Below are 20,174 nucleotides of genomic sequence, written 5' to 3'. Positions count from 1 at the left end.
GTCACCTTGTTGATGAGGGATTGATTCCCTACATTGTAATCCCCTCATGTTTTCTCTTCCCCTACCCCCAATTTAAAAATAAAAAATAAACATAAAGTCACTATTGAAGTTGTCCTAAATTTTTAAAAAAAACACCTTAAATTTGCGGGTGTCCTATTACCCCCACGAAACCATCTAAATCCACAATAAAAATATCATTTTGACTAATTTTAACAATACTCGTGTTGTCACAAAATATGAGCATGTGAAGATTTTTGATACAGCTTCAGACCAACATAAAAACTACCATGTGACACTCCCAATTTGACTTATTTTGAAACAAATATAAAAATTCATGTATTTATTTATTTATTTTTACTTTATTAGGAATATTTTTTATTTTTTCAAATTTTTTGTCTCATCTTCCCTACCATCAATAGCTTACCCATATTTCTTGGGGCATCCATGTCTTCCTTCATTTTTTTATTTTTATTTTTTCCTTTCTAGTCATTGTTTTTTTTTTAAACTAATGTTAGTGTTCATTCTTATTCTTCTTTATAAAAAAAAAAAACAAATTAGTTCAGTGATTTTTTTTTCCTCCTACAAATCAAGATTGGGATTTGAGAGTAGTAAAACTATGGGAAACCCGATTTGGGAGTAAGGAGTTGGAGAAGGTTGTAATTTAAATTTCAAATTTTGACTTGGTGATATTTTGAGTATTTAAATTTTAATTATTTGACGATATTTATTTTCATAAATAAATTAATTGATGGAAGCAAGTAGGCAGAAGTGAATGTTGCCTGCTATAGGACACAAAGTGTAAAGAAGTTGGCAAAAGTCCATTGCAAGTGACACCAACGAAGAACATGAAACAAAATTTTCCAAGAAGGCAAATCTTTTGTATAAATCAATAAATAATAACTAGGAGATAGGTTTAGAGGGTCCAAATGCCTCAATCCGCCACAACAGGATTGACGACTTTTGCGGCAACGGTGAAGGGAATGGAACAAAAGTTGAGGTGGAGAAGAAAGAGAAAAAGAAAAGCAAAGAAATCAAATGAAAATAATTAAAAGTTACTTTTAACACATGCAAGTGACTATTGGGTGAAAATGGGGTATACATACTATTTTGAAGTTGTTCAATGGAGTAATAAAACACCCACAAAGTTAAGATATATTTTTAAAAATTTGGGACAATTTCATAGTGACTTTATGTCTTTTCTCATTTCAAAATGACATAAAAGTATTTAAGGCATAATAATTAACAATTTCAAAATTGATAAGACATAAAAAATTTATCAATACCACATAAATTAACACAAAGAGAGTAACATATATTTTCAAAAATTACATAAAAATATTAAAAATTACAATAATTAATAGAAAAATCAATTGATTGTGTGTGTCATTGAAACAAAAAAAATAAGATAGATCTATTGTACTAGTATATATTATAGTAATAATAAGGAAAGGGTGTTAGGTGTCCCCACATTATCTCTAAACCATTAGCAACCATGTAATAGCATAGCATCCCCAACTTCACCCTCTCATGGTGATGGCCATGGCCATGTCCACGCTCCTCTCCCTGTCCGTGTCTATCCACCCACCAAAACCTTTGCAAAAACCCAATTCAATGTGTGCACAACCTAACTCTGTTTCGAGAAGACGAGTGTTCCTCAGTGGTTCTACTTTATTCCTCTCTCAATTAATTCCAAAATCCGACGCCCAAACCAATTCGAATACTTTTCTTTCAGGTATTGCCAATACTAAGTCTTGGTTCCAATTCTATGGCGACGGCTTTTCTATTCGTGTTCCACCGGAATTTCAGGACCTCACCGAGCCTGAGGTATGCTGCTTTCCCTTTTTTGCCCCTTTTACCAGATAAGGATTTTTACACTATCACTGTGTAATATGTAGTACGTATTTAATCTAGGTCGAGGTTCGTGAGTTCCGACAAATTCAATAGCTTTTTTGTAGATAGTGTATTTATATTAAAAAATTATATATATATATATATATTAACTTGTAAACTCCTAATCAAATTGAAATTGATTGACGGTTCAGTGATAAGAGAGATCGTGGAAATGTTTTTTACGCTGGAGTTAAAGCTTTGAACCCCGCTCTTTTCTTTTTTTTTAAAGGAAATTTAGAACTCCTAATTTCTTAATCTTGGCTCTGCCTCTGAATTCACCTTGTTATCAATTCATGCCTAATATAAAACAATGATCCTTGGTTGGTTTCTATACACTCTGTTTATTATTTGTTACGTATTATTTCATAATGTATTTTATTGTCTTAATGAATACTACGTTTGGTTAGATTGTATAATTGTTCTTCGTCGTTACATAATGTCAGACATCAATAATTTGAATGAATAACCTATCAAACAAGTAGGGTACGAGCTAGAGCGACTATGAAAAGATAATATAAATGATAAAATATAATTATTACTCTCTTTGTTTCAATTTATGTGATACATTTTGTTTTTCGAGAGTCAAACAGTTTGAGTTTGATCGGAAATTTGTTCATGGAGTCTTCAAATTTTTTAAATGAAATTATATATTTGTAAACTACTTAAAAATTACCATAAGTCACAATAATTGACAATTCAAAATATTTAAGAGATATATGAAAAAGTTACGGTCAAAGATAAACTTGTTTGAATCTCGAAATTTGTAATGTGTCACATAAATTGAGACAGAGAAAGTAAATACTCCATCCGTTTCAAAAAGAGTGGTCTGGTTTGACTTGACACGGAGTTTAAGAAAATAAAGAAGACTTTTAAATATTGTGGTCCTATATTAAAGTTACGTCAAATGTACAAAATTATCCTTTAATCTTGTGGCCTTAAACATGTCACGTGGAAAGCTGAAATTAAAATGTTATCAAAAAAAAAAAAGGTTATTATTTTTTAAACAGACTAAAAAGGAAAGAATGTCATTCTTTTTTAAACAGAGGGAGTAGTACTTTAGTAAAGACAAAAATGAGAAAAAAATAATATTAAGGTACAATAGAAATTTTCGCCGTTATCTAACAATGAATTTAAACGATACGATATAATAAAGTTTAAATAACAATCAAAACAAATATTGTATTTAGACTATGGAACATGTAACAACCATCCAAGCAAGGTGTAAATGACTTGATGGTGTACAGTAAAACCTTTGAAAGTATGTGATACAGGACATTCTTTTTGTTGTTAGCTTATTTGGATTATGTTTCACTTGGGTCTTCAATTATTAATTTTATTAAGCATGTAAACTTACATATAACTGGAAAAACTTGTGTGCACAGTAGAATGAAGAATTCCCAATCAATCAAAAGCTTGTAACTATATTCAATATTGGACTGATTTGTTGTTTAATGAGAAAATATGTTATGTTTAAACTCAAAAAGGTTGATTAACATGATTTTTGCAGGATTATAATGCTGGCATATCACTATATGGAGATAAGGCTAAGCCCAAAAAATTTGCAGCGCGTTTTGCTTCTTCTGATGGGTACATATTCCAATTCAATGTTCAATTCTAGTTCCTCTTTCTTTTTCTCCTCTTAATCATTTTTTTCTCAACTTTTATGCTTGGACTAAATTATTTTTCCACATTATGGAAAAACGTAAAATATGTCTATAAACTATGCAAAATGAACAAAAATATCCTCACTTGATAGCTTGGTCCAAAAATATCTGTCATTAATGATTTGATCCAAAAACATCACTGTTGTTACTTAATGGATCAAAAATGTCCTTAAACTATGTAAAATGATTAAAAATATCCTCAATTGATAGTTTGATCCAAAAATATATTTGTCGCCAATAGTTTGGTCCAAACATGTCATTATTGTTACTTTATGGGTCAAACATATCCTTTTCCAAACAAATGTATTATTTTTTTTAAAAAACATTATTTTCCTAATGAAGATTTTTTTTAATTAGAAATTGTTTCTCATACTTCAATTCGGAAAATATAAGAAATAAAAATATTTTCTATTTTATTAAAAAAATTATCGTTATCAAAATGAAAATTAATGACGGATTATTATGATCTTAGATATGTGACCTATATTATCAGTTAAAAAGGTATATGGAGTTATTCTATTTTAATTATTAAAATGAGATTAAGAAGAAAAAAAGACTATTTCTTACTTATTTATTAGTTAAAGAGATTTTAAAAGAAAAAATAAGAGTATGGTTTTTTAAAAGTAATATTTTTATCAGAATGCCCTCTAGCAATTATTATATGCCCTAATAATAATCATGTCATTAACTTTCATTTCATATAAATATATAATTTCTTATAAAAAAAATAATAATTCATTTTCGAATATTTTTTGAATTGAAGTAGGAGAAACATTTCCTAATTAAAAAAATCATCATTAAGAATAGAATGCGTTCAAAATGAGAAGAAATAATTTATTTATTTGGAAAAATACATTTTAACCCATTAAATAATACAATAATAAAAGCATTTTTTTTTACTAAACTATTAACTTTAAAGGCATTTATGGACCAAATTGTCAACTAAGGACATTTTTATTCCACATATTTTGTTACTTTGAAACAGACAATTCTAAATGCATTGTATTCATGAAGCAAGAAAAATCATATTGAATATTCCTTGGATATCTTTGATATTCAAAATTTGATTATAAATATTTACTTACCTTATTATTGGAATTAATTACATACCATATTATACATAACCTAAGACTACTGTTTAAGGAGCACCTTTTGTATATTGCTAATTAATTCTATGAGAAGATTCTTAAATATTTTCACAAATAAAATATTTTGTTGCAAAAAATATAAATCAACAATTCATGACTTGTAATGAAAATTGCATAATACAAATACATGAAATTATCAGATTGGGCTGCTCATGTTGGAGAAGAGGATGATATCATTATTTTATTTTCGATACTGATAAGTTATCAAATGCAAATTACAATTAAAGTGACAGGTTTCTTCCTCCCCTACTTATTAAAAAAGATTTATTTTTTCCTCACTCTCAAATCTGATGATTATATAATTATCATATAAATATTTCATAAGATTACCTCAAATGTAATAACGTGTTGCAAAAATTTGATGAATACGCTTCCAACGTAAGAAGGATTTTTTCCTTTCTGAAAATAATATAGCATAGAGTTTATGTCCGAACGCTAATTCGATAAAATATTAAGAGAAAAAAATTATCTAGAACAATAATAGAAAATTAATTGTTTAGAGAAACATTATGCTATCTTAACTGTAAAAACTTTGTAGGAAAGAGAAAAAGAAAATAATTTTTAAAATGTTTTACTATATTATTCCCTCAACAGCTGGGATATTAAATAGTATTTATATATGCTCTAAATTAACAACGTACATAACAAAAAAATTCTGCGTAGTACAAAATAATATCTATCTAAAATGAGTTGTAATGTCTTATCTACTTGCTTTTAAATCCTTATCATAATTATATAATTTGATATAATACAAAATAATATCTATCTCAGTGTTATTTTGCCTATCAAAGAATTTTCCTTGTGATTTTAATTATTTTTTTGTTTAGTGCATTATTCATTATTATTTCCTCCTAGAAGTCTTGGTTATGAAGAAAAAAAATGCATTATCTAATGAGTGATGGAATACTATTGCTCTCTTTAACGATCTTTCTTCAATTATATAATTTAATTAATACTTCTTATTATTGTTTATTTTGTGATATACAGATCCGAAGTTTTAAGTGTCATAATTCGTCCATCTAATCAGCTGAAGATCACTTTCTTAGAGGTTTGTCTAAGGCAATTTTGATACAGAGTTTATATGACTCACTTTTCTTTTTAGTCCGTCCGAAAAAAAAGAGACATATTTCTATATATTTAGAAACAATTTAAGTTTAAATTTCCATTTATCTTTAATGAAATGATATATAGTCAGTATCACTCATTTTTTACTACAAGTTTCAAAAGCTTACCTTTCTTGAACTCCTATTCTCTTAACGTGATATGCTTTTATTTTGTATGAGTACATAGCAACATTGTGATTGTGCCTTGTTGTATTAATAATAACTTTTAACAGGCCAAAGATATTACGGATTTAGGTTCACTTAAGGAGGCAGCAAAAATATTTGTTCCAGGTATAATTGCAAATGGCCCTTGCACATTCATTTGTTTTGCAAGATTGATCTTTAATGAATTATATTTCTTAATTACTGATTATCAGTATGACAGCTGGCTCAACATTATATTCTGTCCGCTCAATAAAAATTAAAGAAGATGAAGGTTTCAGGTATGTTCATGTTTATACTTTTTTAGGATCACTACTTTATAATGGTATCTCATTTTGACAATATATATATATATATATATATATATATATATATTCCCCTTTAATTAACATTAAACATTCAGTATATAGCATTAATGTAATTTTATTTTTCAGGACATACTATTTTTATGAATTTGTGAGAGATGAGCAACACGTTGCATTAGTGGCTGCTGTTAACAGTGGAAAGGTACTACTTATTTTTCAAGAATTTTCTACTATGTTAAATTGTTGTACCCTATATTATGTATTCATCAATTTCCCATCTTAGATGGTTATGTTGTATAATAATAATTTGAAGTCTCCACTAGTATTGTTTTACTGGAAATTTGCTTTTGCAGGCCGTCATTGCTGGCGCCACGGCCCCCGAAAGCAAATGGGCCGAGGATGGTTTGAAGCTCCGATCTGCTGCAGTATCAATGACCATTCTATAAGCAGTATATAATATTGAGGTTCAGAGTTAATTCATATATTATCTCAGACAAGGTCCATCATCCATCCTTTTGGATTCAATATTCAAAAAATTAGCAATGTTTCAGCTATTTTGCAAAGCTATTATAACCTCAACTAAAGCAAAACCAACACTCTGCACTATGGTTAAGCCATAATGAAATTGATGCGTTTTAAATTCTTTTTTTATGGTTGAGATAGGCATGGGGAAGCTCCGACATTCATTAATGTCTTTTATTTTGTTATTTTATTTTTGGATTTTTACTCTCTGTATCTCTTGGCTCAAACTCATCATCAAAACGAGCACATTTTCATATTTAATCCATTTTATATATACTTTGAAATGCTTATGAGAAAGCAATAATTTTTTAATTTGTAATTATGATTATTTTATTGATGTTTTGAAGCTGGTTGTAGGGATGGCAATTGGGGCGGGGTGGGGCAGGGAAAAGGCATAACACGGTAGTGAAGGGCAAAGCTTAAATAGGGCAAAGCAGGGCGGGTCAAAGCTAAAATTTTAAAAATTTAAATAGGGCAGGGATAGGGGGCTACTTTTTCACTTCAACTGTTTTATATATATATGTTTGTTTCTCATTTGTTGAGTTGTTATAAACTTTATATAAAAAAAAATTGGTCAGTAGGTTTCATATATAATATATATATATATATATATATACTAGATGGGCATTGGCCCATGCCCAACATTTTGTGTTCATAAGTGATAGGGGTGGCAGGGGGACCGGGTCGGCCCGCCCCGGCCCGCGACCGGTCCGAGAACCGGCCCGCCGGACCCGGTCCCGTTTGAAGATGGCGGGATGGGGGCTTTCGGGATAGGGGACCGGTACTGGTCCGGTTCACCCGTTGGTCCCGGTCGACCCGGCCCGGATGAACCGGCCGGTTCGCGGGATCCCCTAACAATTTTTTTATTTATTTATTTTTTTAAAATTCTATCCGTTGGGCAACGGCTAGTGGGCCCCCCCAACGAATATTTTGGCAGTTTTTTCCCCCAACCAACACCCCCTACCACCCCTACTTTTAATAATTTACTTTAAACCCTCAAGTTATTATAAATACACTTTAACCCACTTTTAATATTATAAATACCCCTCTATCCCTTATTATTTCTTACAAAATTATATATTCTCTCATCTATTTTTTATATTCTTTCAAGTCTCAACTCTCAATCTTAAGTCTCAAATCTCAATATTTTATTTCATTTAAGTCTCATATTATATCATAATACACATATTTCAATTCTAAGTTTTCATATTATATATCATAATATATATATCTAAGTTTTCATATTATATTTGCTATCAAATATTGGAGTTCCAAATTACAAGTTACAAGTTACAAGTTACAAGTTACAAGTTACAAGCTTCAAGAATCGGTTATAACGTCTGCTATTAACGTAGATGTTTGATACATTCGTTTCATAATATTTATATTTTATTTTTCGTCATTAATTTTTGTGTTATTATTATTTTTATATTATACTTTACATATAATTAAATATGAGTTCTAACAAAAAAGATACCGGTAAAGGAAAAGAGAAGGAACCAAGTGGCATTAGTAGATTATTTAATTTTACTAAAAAAAGTAGTAAGGAAAAAAATAAGAGTAAATGTGGTGGTACTTCTAGAGTTAGATTTAATACAAATGATTCTACTTATGTTGATGATACTTCTTATGATATTGATTCAAATGCTCAACTCGATCATGAACTTTTACAACAAATTTATGGTGATAGTAATCCTTATCTTGATGAAAATTTAGGTGAAGAAGTAGAAGTTGGTTCGGGAGAAGATGAATTAGAAGATACACCTACTAGTCCGGTGACAAATGTTCCAAATGAAACTACAAATTCAACGGAGCAAAATTCTGGACGCCCACCCCTTATACCTCCTACAAGGGAGAAGGTGAAGTATCAACGCCCTAAAACTTCTGTTGTGTGGCAATTTATGACTTTAGATAAGGAAAATTCTATTGCTATTTGTAATAAATGTAAGCAACCTTTTAAACATAAACAAGGTGGAGGTCAAGGTGGGACGAGGGGCTTAAATAGACATTTGTTATCTTGTGTGCCGATTCAATATAAAGAAGCTAAATCATTAGCCGATAGAAAAAAAGGAATTTCAGTTAATGATTTTGATATTAATGTTAATGAATCGGTAGGGGCTTCTAACATGGTTCAAGGAACATTAGATCCTTCTAACCCCGGTGGTCCACTAACACAACGTAAATATAATAAGGAAAGAGATCGTGAAAATTTAGCTAAAATGGTTTCTGTTTGTGGTTTACCTTATAGTTTTCCTTCACATCCCGGTTTTATTGAATATATTCAACAAACTTATAATCCTAATTATAGAGGTTTTTCAAGAAATACTGTTAAATCTGATGTTTTTGTATATCAAGGTAAACATTGTCAATATCTTCGTTGTGTGTTTAGCATATTAGATTGTAAAGTGTCTATAACTTCGGACATGGGTCGTAGTGTTAATGGTCGTGATTATTTAACTGTTACAGCACATTGGATTGATCATAACTGGAATTTGCAAAAAAGAATCTTAAGTTATAAAGAATGTGTAGAGAAAAAAACTGGTGCATATTTAGCTTCAAATATTTTGAGTGTTATAGATTATTACATGCTTATAGATAAAGTAATGTCTGTCGCATTAGATAATGCATCTAATAATGTAAACGCTGCTAGTATGTTAAAAACTAGATTATGTCCAATTGATGATAATTCTTTTCATGTTAGATGTGTTGCACATGTATTAAATTTAGTTGTACAAGATGGTATTTCATTATTTGAATGTGGTTGTATGAAAATTGAATATGCTGTTGCCTGGATTTTTTATGCTAATAGAGTTGCTAGAATTAGGGAATTTAATGAGCGTTGTGTACTATGTGATTTGCCACCAAGAAAAATTTCAAGACATATTAAAACAAGGTGGAATTCTTTTTACGAAATGCTTTCAGTTGCTTACGAATATAGAGGACCCATACAAATGGTGTTTAATGCTCATAATGCTGACCCATTAGACAGAATTTGTGAAGAAGATTGGGAAGAAAGTAATGAACTATTAGAATTTTTAAGACTTTTTTATGATGCAACAACCATGTTTTCTGGAATTTATTATCCTACTATTTCATCAGTATTAATAAATATTTGTGTTATTTCAATTCAATTTTCTAAATACAAAAATATTGAAAAATTTAGAGTTGCAATTGAAGGTATGATTGAAAAATTTAAAAAATATTTTTTTCCTATTCCTCAAATTTTTTTAACTGCTACTTTACTTCATCCTGACTATAAATTACAAGGTGTGCAGGGACTTGTTGACACTTTTTATAATACCTTAGAAATTTCACCGGAAATAAATCCAACTAGTCAAATGTGTAAGTGTAGCATAAAAGTAGAAGCAAAAGTTTTGTATGAAAAATATAGAACTACAGGAAATATTCAAGAAGTTGGTCAAACTTCTAATCCTCAGAGTAAAGCTCGAATTTCAAGTTATATGCGAGATTTTCTTGGTCTTAATTCTACTAACCGTGATGATTTTGAAGAATATCTTAATCAATCTTTAGAAACAGTGAAAGACGAAGATGGCAATGAAGATTTATTAGCATGGTGGAGGAGGCGGAGCGTTGCATTTCCAATTTTAAGCAAAATGGTTCGTAATGTTCTAGCTATTCAAGCTTCATCAGTTGCATCAGAGGCTGCTTTTAGTGCGGCAAGGTTTCAACTTGGCGATCATAGACATTCATTGGCGGAAGACAGTTTGGAAATATCAGTTTTATTTAGAGATTGGGTCAACGCCGAAAGGAGAAATGATAATTTGCCAAAGTTAAGTTCCAAACAAGAAGCTTGGATTAATGCGGTACTTGGATCTAGTGATGATGAATTAGAGTCACAAGAGTTTCTAGCAAGTTTGCCAACACCGGAGGATGTTACCGTCGATATGATGCAACAATTAGAATTGAATTTTAAAGGAAAATACAAATATTAGATTACATCAGAGAACTAATTGAAACAGAACCCTTCCTAGAAGGTGGCTGCGTAAATTAGTTACTCATCTAATATTTGTAACAAATATTAGTTTTACATATGAGAACTTATTGAAACAGAACCCTTCCTAGAAGGTGGCTGCGTAGATTAGTTACTCCACTAATATTTGTAAATTGTAACTTCTAAGTTCTAAGTTGCAATTAGATTTTATTGAATAAATTTGAAGGCTTTATTAAGTCTTTTTTATATAACTATTGTCTTGCATTTTAATTTTAATATATTCATACATATTTACATATATACTAATTTGTTTGAAAATAGTTGAACATAATAAAAAGAGAACTAGCTATTACAAAATTTTATAATAAGGAACAAATGTTAAAAAATGGAACTTTAATACATCAACTAACACCTAGATTATTAAAAAAAAAAAAAAAAGGAAAATTCAAAGTATTGCACATAACGTCCTTTTTTGGGGCCTTTTCTTCAAAATCAAAATTTCAAGTTTAAATTACTTTAAAAGACAAATTTGAACTTCTCAAATTTGTAATTTCAAAATTGAAAATTGAAAATTGAAGTTTGAAATTTGAAAGTTGAATTTGAAATTTGAAATTTGAAATTTGAAAGTTGAATTTGAAATTTGAAATTTGAAATTTGAAGTTTGAAATTTGAATTTTGAAATTTGAAGTTTGAAATTGAAATTTGAATTTTGAAATTTGAAAACTTAAGCATTATTTATTAGCTAAAAATGTTATTGAAAAAAAATCAAATAAACTAAAAATGTTATTCAATAACATATAATTTCAATACAAATAAATAAGTATATAAAAAATAAAAAATCCCCCGTCCCGTCCCCCCAAAACCCGTCCCATCCCGTATATATAGTGGGACGGGATGGGACTTATTTTTGTCCCCCCAATCCCGGTCCCCCCAAAATCCCCCCAGAACCGTCCCCCGTCCCGTCCCGTCCCCCTTCGTCCCATCCCCCAGTCCCCGTCCCCGTCCCCTTGCCAGCCTTATTAAGTGATTATTGATCCTTGGTTGTTTTGCATAGTCACTTGGTGCTGCAAAATGAGAGTACCAAAGAAACTAAAAGAAAGGAAAATAGCATATGCATAAGCATAAAATTGAATGTTGCAACGATCTTATCCAATAACGTAGCTCCAATTTAGTCAAAGTACGGGCAATCCTCAAGATCACAAATTTTATCAAATAGCTTTCAATATCACAGAGTTGTAGTTACATAAACACGTTTAACATACAATCAAGTTAGTATATCTATAAACAAACTTGAGTAATATTTGCCTCGTACATAAGGTTGTGCTAGTTTTTGGCAATGACAATGTCTGCTAAGGAATAAACATGACCAGCTTCAATAGTTGTACCGACCATTTCTAGCACTCTTCTCTTTATGAGAAGATTTGAAGAAGTGAATGTTATAAAAGATGTTTGGAGGACAATTGTGGAATAGAATAGAACAAAAGGTTCTTTCAAAAGGTCCTCAATTGAAAAGATCCAAAGATTAATTTTTTGTCGGTATTTTCACTCTTATAACCAATCCAATGGATGGAAAGAAAGTTGTTTTCGCGACTTCACTTGCACATACCAAACTTTTCCCATAGAGTGACAATTGTGTTTAATTTCATGTACTCCTCCATAACTGTTTATCTGAAAATAGTACACCGCAAAGAATTCTCAAAACAAATAAAAAGAAGCATGCCCAATGGGAGAAGAGACTTAATATAATATTAAAATAGTGCATTAAATTTGAAAGTTATACCTGCAAGCAAAATGACACCCAGAACACATGCAGTCTCATTTAATACATATTCTAAGCAACATATATAAAAAAGGAATTAGAGATACTAAATAAGCAACATAAACACAATTCATATTAAAAATAAGAGATACTAAATAAGCATCACAAACATAATTCTTTTGGTTATTTTAATCCTTCTGAGGAAGTAAGCAATACATTGCTCCTCAAATGGCTCTTGCATTTCACTACCTCGAGAAAATATCAACCAACAAAAAGAAGTCCTGCCAGGGATTCTTCACAACCAAAAGAGCTGAAATAAAATAGAGTAGATAAACCACACCCCAAAAGGGCAAAATAGGAAAATGTGGATGTATTCTTGGCTACTGGATGAGCAAACCACGTTCGCATCTTTGAACCGAACTTCTGAATTTTAAGATTCCAATACAGGAAACAAACTAAATCAAAGATTTACCTGTCAACCATCTTGCCACTCTGATGATTCAATTCATGTAGTGTAATTCTGTTTTGTGTTCTAAAGAACAGAAACCCAAGTTGTCTTGCTGCAATGACAAAGGCAACTTCATCTGGTGACTCTACTTCATAGGAGATCTCACCTATTTTTTTGTTCACATCAGGATAACAGTATGACAAATCGCCAGCACTCTAAATTTTTTTGTAATATGTCTCGATAAGACTCGTGGACCCATTGACCATTTATTATATGCTCATCTTTGAAGTTGAATCCTTTAATAGATTTCTTCGAGTTAACAGTAGGGTCACTTGATTCCTACACGTCATTGGAAGTATCGCCTACTTCATGTGATTCATCTCTTTTTTGCTTTGCCAGGGTCCTCTCTACTTCTGTCACATCACTTCCATACGCAACACCTGTTATTGAACATTTGACAAACTCCATGGAGTTGCATGTTAAGGTGTCTGTTTTGACTGAGAGTATTGTGTCAACCAACCCAAGTTCCTCATTCATATTAGATGTTCTTGCATGAGCTGGCTTATCTGTTTCCTCATAGTACATCTCCCTATCTTGATTGATGAATATGCTCTGTAAAACCTTCACAATTTCAATAAACACATATAGCAAAATAGGAATCAAGTAACCATACAACATAAGGGCTGTCAAGAAATGAAAAAATGCAGCCAGTGAAGCTCTTTTGGGATCATAAAACACATTTGTCTTGTCTGGTTGAAGATACCACCACCTTAGTTTCCCACCAGAAATGTCATTTTTAGTTTCAATCCCAAAAAAGATGGATCCAATAAAAGTTATTGTAATCAAGGTACCAAAAAGGACATATTTTATCCATCTTTTTCTCAATTCCACTCTTCTTAGAAGGAGGATCTGTAGAATTTTGCATGACTTTTGTGTCATGACCAATAAAAATAACCACACCATAAAGTATTGCGTAGCTTGGAACCTTGCAGAAGTATTTGCTGCACTAAAAGAGGGTTCTGCTGATTATCATAATACAGAGTTCCAATGAAAGTATAAAGATTTCATTTGGATCTTCACACTTAACAACAACTTTAAAAGTTTGAGAAGAACCATCGTCTTACAAGGAGGATGTGATATTTAATGCATGTTTCACCTTAAGGTTAGTCTATCCATCAAGATTGAAGATTTCGACATAACATATTCCATCCCCGTAGCTAGATGAAAGCAAAAGCAAATCAGTGGAGAAATATTGATCCTTGTACACCGTAATAAGATCACCAACTCGTTAACGGTTCCATCTAGTCTCTTGAAAAGTATGATTTTCAGTGTATACATTTACTTTCCAGTTATTGGCCTCAATATCCTGAAGAAGATTGCATAAAAAGAACTAAAATTTTACAAAGAAGGACCAACGAATATATTCCTGAACATGCTTACAACTAACCAAAAGCATGCCAAGTTGCCAATATTTTTTTGTCAAACTGCCAGAACCAAAGGCATGCCAACATAGACTAAGAGCAAACTATTGACCAAAAAGTAAGAGCACAACCTTGCAATTACACAACTAAAGACATCAAAAAATCCTAGCGTTGTTTCTTCGACATTAAATTCAGACCACTCACATTATACTACATCTGATTTTACACTTGAGATACATGCATTTTTCGTCCATAACTAAGTGATGGCATGAGTGATTCTCTTGGTTATTTCTTTAAAGTTACATGTAGTATATTTTTTTCTTTCTAAATTTTGTTGTACATTTATGGTGTCAAACAAACAGACATATATATGAATTTTCTTGCATCTTTTTGGTGGAACTAATGCATTATGAACTTGAAGCTAATACAAGCTCTAATGATGGAAAAATTTGCCAAATAATATATCTTTTGGTCCTTGGTTTGATGATAAATTTGGCATATTGTAACATATTAAAAATCAATTTGTTGGGGCGTGCATCGTACGAGCATCACCCTAGAATATACTTTCTCACAAAGTCCTACCTTAATTATTCCAAATACTTTCAAGATTATAAGTTCATGAAAAACATGTTCCACACAGAGTATGTTACCCTGATAAATAACATGAATCAAGATCGAATGGTATGATACTGCATGTCAATAAGCAAACAAAAACCTTTAAAATTATGAGAAAATGAACTCCAAATGACACCTAAAAATTAAAATGCCAAGTGAATTCCAATGACAGCATGAATATAGGAAATCAATAATCTCTAGAACCAATTTAGGATGCTATTTGTAATACTATGTGATGTGTCCGTTCACCAAAAGAAGACAATTATTTCATAAAAACTCAAGAAAAATATGAGCAAATTAGAAAAAAGAGGCTCAAATTGGAGTGCTTACCGGTAAATAGCAAAGCACTCACATGAAGTAACTTTTAATAGCTATTTCATATTCTCGAGTCTCCTGACAAATATCAAATTCAAGAAACATGAAACAGTAAGAACTAAGAAGCCATAAAAATGACATGCAAACAACCAATATAAACTTTTTCAAATCAAAGACTACCTTTAAGGTAGTATCGGTTTCAAACGTCTTAAAATATAAAAGACCCATAAATTTTTCAGAAAAAATGATGAGAAAGACATGTAGCCCTCTGAGTAACATTGATAACGGACCAAATTGAAGCTTACCACCATTGTTGAAGAGGGATTTGTGATTTGAGGTTGTAAGCTTTAGATTAGTAAAAAGGATGAGGTTAGAAGCAAAACTTGGAAATATGGACACGATCATCACACGTGTTTAGAGTAGAGAAGAATACATGAAAATTGTTTAATAAAATGGGCTAATACATGAAATCCAACTCAATGAAATGGGTCCACTACATAGTACAACTTATATTGTATCAAGTACAATTAGTTATTGTTGTGTTAATCCTTTCTTGTTGGCTTATAAATAAGGTTAATAAAATAATGTGTGCGTTTCTCATTTGTTGAGTTGTTATAAACTCTATAAAAAAAATAAAGTTGGTCAGTAGGTTTCATGATTTTAGTTTTAATTTTAAAGTATTATATTAATATTTACTAGGCAAATTAATTCTCCAACATTTAAACGTGACACGTATTATGAAATGGAAAAAATATCTAAGATATTAGGGACAGTAGCATAGTCATATATAGCGAAGGGTGGTCAGTCGAACTTCATTCGTCGAAAAATATATATTTATATATAGAAAATTATACGAAATATATAATTCAATTTTTTTTATATACATATATATCAAATTTTGAATACCTGTGATGAAATTTTTAATTTCAACACTAATTGGGACCCATATGGCTATAGATAGTTTTCACTTTTTTAGCCAAATTTACCGCGGCAGTTAAGAAATTGCAGCCTTCCAAATAAGAACTGTCCAATCCATGGGTATACCATGAAGTTACAAAGGTTGTACCTGTGAACCAACCCCCTACAGCGAAATAGGCACAAGGAAAGAGCAATAGACCGGACCAGCCTACAAAAACTAAACGGTCCCTCCGTAACTAGTCATCCATAATATCAAATAAATCATTTTCGTCTTTGATAAACTTACCAATGGCTATAGTCATAGTGTACTTCGGCTAGTAAGGATTTTCATTTTAGGCAAGCAGGCTGCAGCGCGAGTACCCCTTTTTTTTACTTTTGTTGCAATAGAGGAGATTTCCATTGTACTAGTTAAAAGACTTAGATAACACATCGGGTTTACATAAGAAAAAGTTCACGTAGAGAAAAGAGATTAGACTAGTCATTGCACTAGTACAAGGGTTTTAGGAGTAACCCTTGTCCGTTTTACAACTGAAGAGAAGGATAAAATATATTTTAAAAAAAACCGTGTTTTGAGATTCTGCCTTGCTGACCTCACTATAGTGACTGGCATAGCATCATAGTGAGGATATTCCCGCTATGGCATAATGACATAAGATCGAATCAATTTTCAAATTCTGAGATTTTTGTCGTGTCACCCCAATTTTAAATCGACAATGTATTTTAAAAAGTTTTAGGACTCCGCAAGAGGTGACTTTTGAATAATGATGGACCAAGTCGTTACAATATATACCAATTTACTCATCATTCATTCCTGAATGATTACAAGGTTGGAGGAAAGACAGGGCAACCATGAATGATCGTTGCCTAGAATTCGGACAAGGTCGTGAAAGAATTTAAACTTTATCCGAACCCCACAACACTACAACGTCCTATGTACCCAAGTATAACGGGTTAGGAAATTTAGACTTACGTAGCCACAAAAGTTCCCCCTTGATGAATAACATTTCAAGCACACCTAATCCAATTCTAAGTGTAAACGATTGTTAAGCAATATATAACCCAACAAATGAGTTGGAGTCGAATCTCACAGGGAGCGGTACGTGTTCAAATTCAATTAAGAAGTATGAATGTGATCTAACTAGATATATGAATAGAAATTATCGGAAAAGACATGAAACAAGTCATAAGGGGTGACATCAAATGTTAGATGGGGGGTTTTGGTTTGCAATTATCAATTACAACGCAGTCACAAACAAGTTGAAATAACAATAAGGAGAGGAATCCTGAGGATGTGATCGATTATAGGCAAATTTCGATAAATGGTTAATTGAAACTACTAGTAAATAGCTAAATATCAGTGGGTAGGCTAGACTATAATTGAAATAGCTTTCTCTCGAACAACTATTCCGCTTCAAGTGATTTCTCTCGAACATCAACAAGCATAACAATTAAAAACAACCCATAACCTTAATACATCTTCTCTCGAGCAAGATGGGTAGGATTGGGTTTAGGATTCACTCTCTCGAGCTGAACCCAAATCAACCCAATACCTACAAACCATTAATCAAAAGCTTTGGTTCAAAAACCTCTCTTGCAAGCAAGCTAAGAACACAAAATTAGAACTGCATTTGCAACTACAATTCATGAATTAAATCTTAGCTAATGATTAAACCCACTTCAATATAGCATTTAAACTAGTAATTAGCAATACCCATACACCAATTCAACCCATAATCACATTATCACACCTCAAGAATTGAGGTTTTAGCCAAACATCATAAAAGGATAAAAATGGTTACCAAATCGATTAGCCATCAACTGGGTAAGAGTAATTTAATCTTTACAATGCTTCAATTTGCAGAAAATTTGATACCCACTTGCAAAATCTCCAAATTGAGTCTCAAAAAGTCTTCAAGTCTTCAAGTCTACTAAGAAACTATCAAAAACTCAAGAGAAAATTGTTCTAGACTACAAAATTCATACTAAGTTTTATGTTTAAAATCTAGTTTATAGTCGCCAAAAATAAGCCACAAAGGGCCATTGGGCGAGGTAAGTCGGCCTCGCTGAGTGGTTCGGCGAACCTCCCTTTGCTCCTTCTATCGCCTTTTTGCGTTGGCTCTCAGCATCCTCAAGTCCTGTAATTTTGGCCGATCACTTCTGGCATTGCAGAACTGCTCGGCGATTCGCCAACTACCCTTTTTCTGTCACCGACTTGGTTTCTTCTCTCAGGGTTGGCATACTGGAACTTTAGGCGATTAAAGTAGCCACTCGGCGACACGCCAAGTGCTTTGGAGATCCTCAGGCTCACCATTCTTCACTTCTTCGGTTTGTTTTGTTCCTTTTTTGCCTATTAGTGTCCTTGCTTTGCTCCTCAATTCATATAGCTGAAAATCAAGGCTTTAACATCAGTTTATGGCACAAATTAAGCATTTGAGGACACTAAATCTATATAAACAAAGCCCCAAATGAGTCCAAACCTCGGACTCATCAATACCTCAAACTTAAACTTTTGCTTGTCCTCAAGTAAAACTCAAGATCAATAGTTCAAAAAGTGTTGCATAAGACTCAACATGAACGCACACAACAAGGTTCAATTTACTAATGCAATGATCAATTTTGCACTCAAAGATTTAATTTGTGACTCACCATTATCAAAGTTACTCAAGTTCACAATACTTGCTTTAAATGCAAGTTCAAGCTCAACAAAGGTGCTCAAATGCCCTCACAACAAAGTTGATTCCATAGTCACACACAATTTCTCAACAATTTAAGGTTTTGGAATCACATACAACTCTCACACTCACAAAGATGAACACATGCATGACTTCACTCATAGACTTCTATAGAAATATTGCAGCAGCACATTTTCTGGAAGTCCATTAGTTGGGCACTTAAGCACCAGCTTCTTAAATCTCAGTTATGTCTCATGAATTGGTTCACCTTTCAAGTGTTTGAAACCTTGGATGTCATCCCTTAGAGTCATCATCTTCGATGGGGGAAAGAATCTCACTTGAAATGTTGTGGTCAGCTCATCCCATGAGGTGATGGAGTCCCTCGGTAACTCAGCCAACCATTTAGTAGTTTCACCCATCAAAGAGAACGGAAACAACCTGAGACAAACCGATTTTTGCGATATGTTCTTAAATGAGAACGACCCACAAACATTCACGAAGTTCTTGATATGCTCATTGGGATCCTCATAAGCCAGCCCCCCAAACAATCCTTTCAATTGTAGGAGCTGATGCATTGTGCTTGTGATGTGAAAAACAACATTTTCTTCGGCCAGAGGTAAACGAATGGCACCAACACCATCCACTTGATTTGGGTCATTGATGTTTGGGTCATTGAGGTTCCCAATGTCATCTTGGTAGCCCACTTGGCTACCATTACTTTCGTTAATGCTCATCTCCTCCTTTGTTCAACACAAGCAACACAAAACCAAAAACTAAAATAAGTAGATTCAACTATAACTACAAAGATCGCAATTCACTTAAATAAAAGAACTTAAAACAACACCGCTCCCCAGCAGCGGCGCCATTTTGATGAATAACGTTTCAAGCACACCTAATCCAATTTTAGGTGTAAACGATCGTTAAGCAATATATAACCCAACAAATGAGTTGGGGTCAAATCCCACAGGGAGTGGTACGTGTTCAAATTCAATTAAGAAGTACGAATGTGATCTAACTAAATATAAGAATAGAAATTATCAGAAGAGACATGAAACAAGTCAAATGGGGTTTTTGGTTTGCAATTATCAACTACAATGCAGTCACAAACAATTTGAAATAACAATAAAGGGAGGAATTCTCAGGATGTGATCGATTATAGGCAAATTTTGATATATGGGTAATTGAAACTACTAGTAAATAACTAAATATCAGTGGGTAGGCTAGACTATAATTGAAATAGCTTTCTCTCGAACAACTATTCCTCTTCAAGTGATTTCTCT

At 32.1% G+C, this 20,174-nt stretch overlaps 1 protein-coding gene and 1 pseudogene across 1 annotated transcript; one reads left to right on the top strand and one right to left on the bottom strand.

Annotated features, from left to right (window-relative positions):
* Positions 1–1,478: 1,478 nt before the first annotated feature.
* LOC125827278 (uncharacterized) lies at positions 1,479–7,081 on the top strand. The gene is made up of 7 exons (XM_049506595.1): positions 1,479–1,824; positions 3,398–3,477; positions 5,690–5,750; positions 6,039–6,096; positions 6,191–6,248; positions 6,402–6,474; positions 6,626–7,081. Exons 1-7 carry the CDS (start codon positions 1,528–1,530, stop codon positions 6,716–6,718), a joined length of 720 nt encoding a protein of 239 aa, XP_049362552.1. The 5' UTR covers positions 1,479–1,527; the 3' UTR covers positions 6,719–7,081.
* Positions 7,082–12,973: 5,892 nt separating this feature from the next.
* On the bottom strand, positions 12,974–15,615 carry LOC125827311 (probable phospholipid-transporting ATPase 8; annotated as a pseudogene).
* Between the last annotated feature and the right edge of the window lie 4,559 nt (positions 15,616–20,174).

Source organism: Solanum verrucosum, unplaced genomic scaffold (genome assembly GCF_900185275.1).
Source record: "Solanum verrucosum unplaced genomic scaffold, falcon-dt-bn FXZP01000106.1, whole genome shotgun sequence".
NCBI lineage: Eukaryota > Viridiplantae > Streptophyta > Magnoliopsida > Solanales > Solanaceae > Solanum > Solanum verrucosum.
This window is presented reverse-complemented; position numbering and strand designations above follow the sequence as displayed.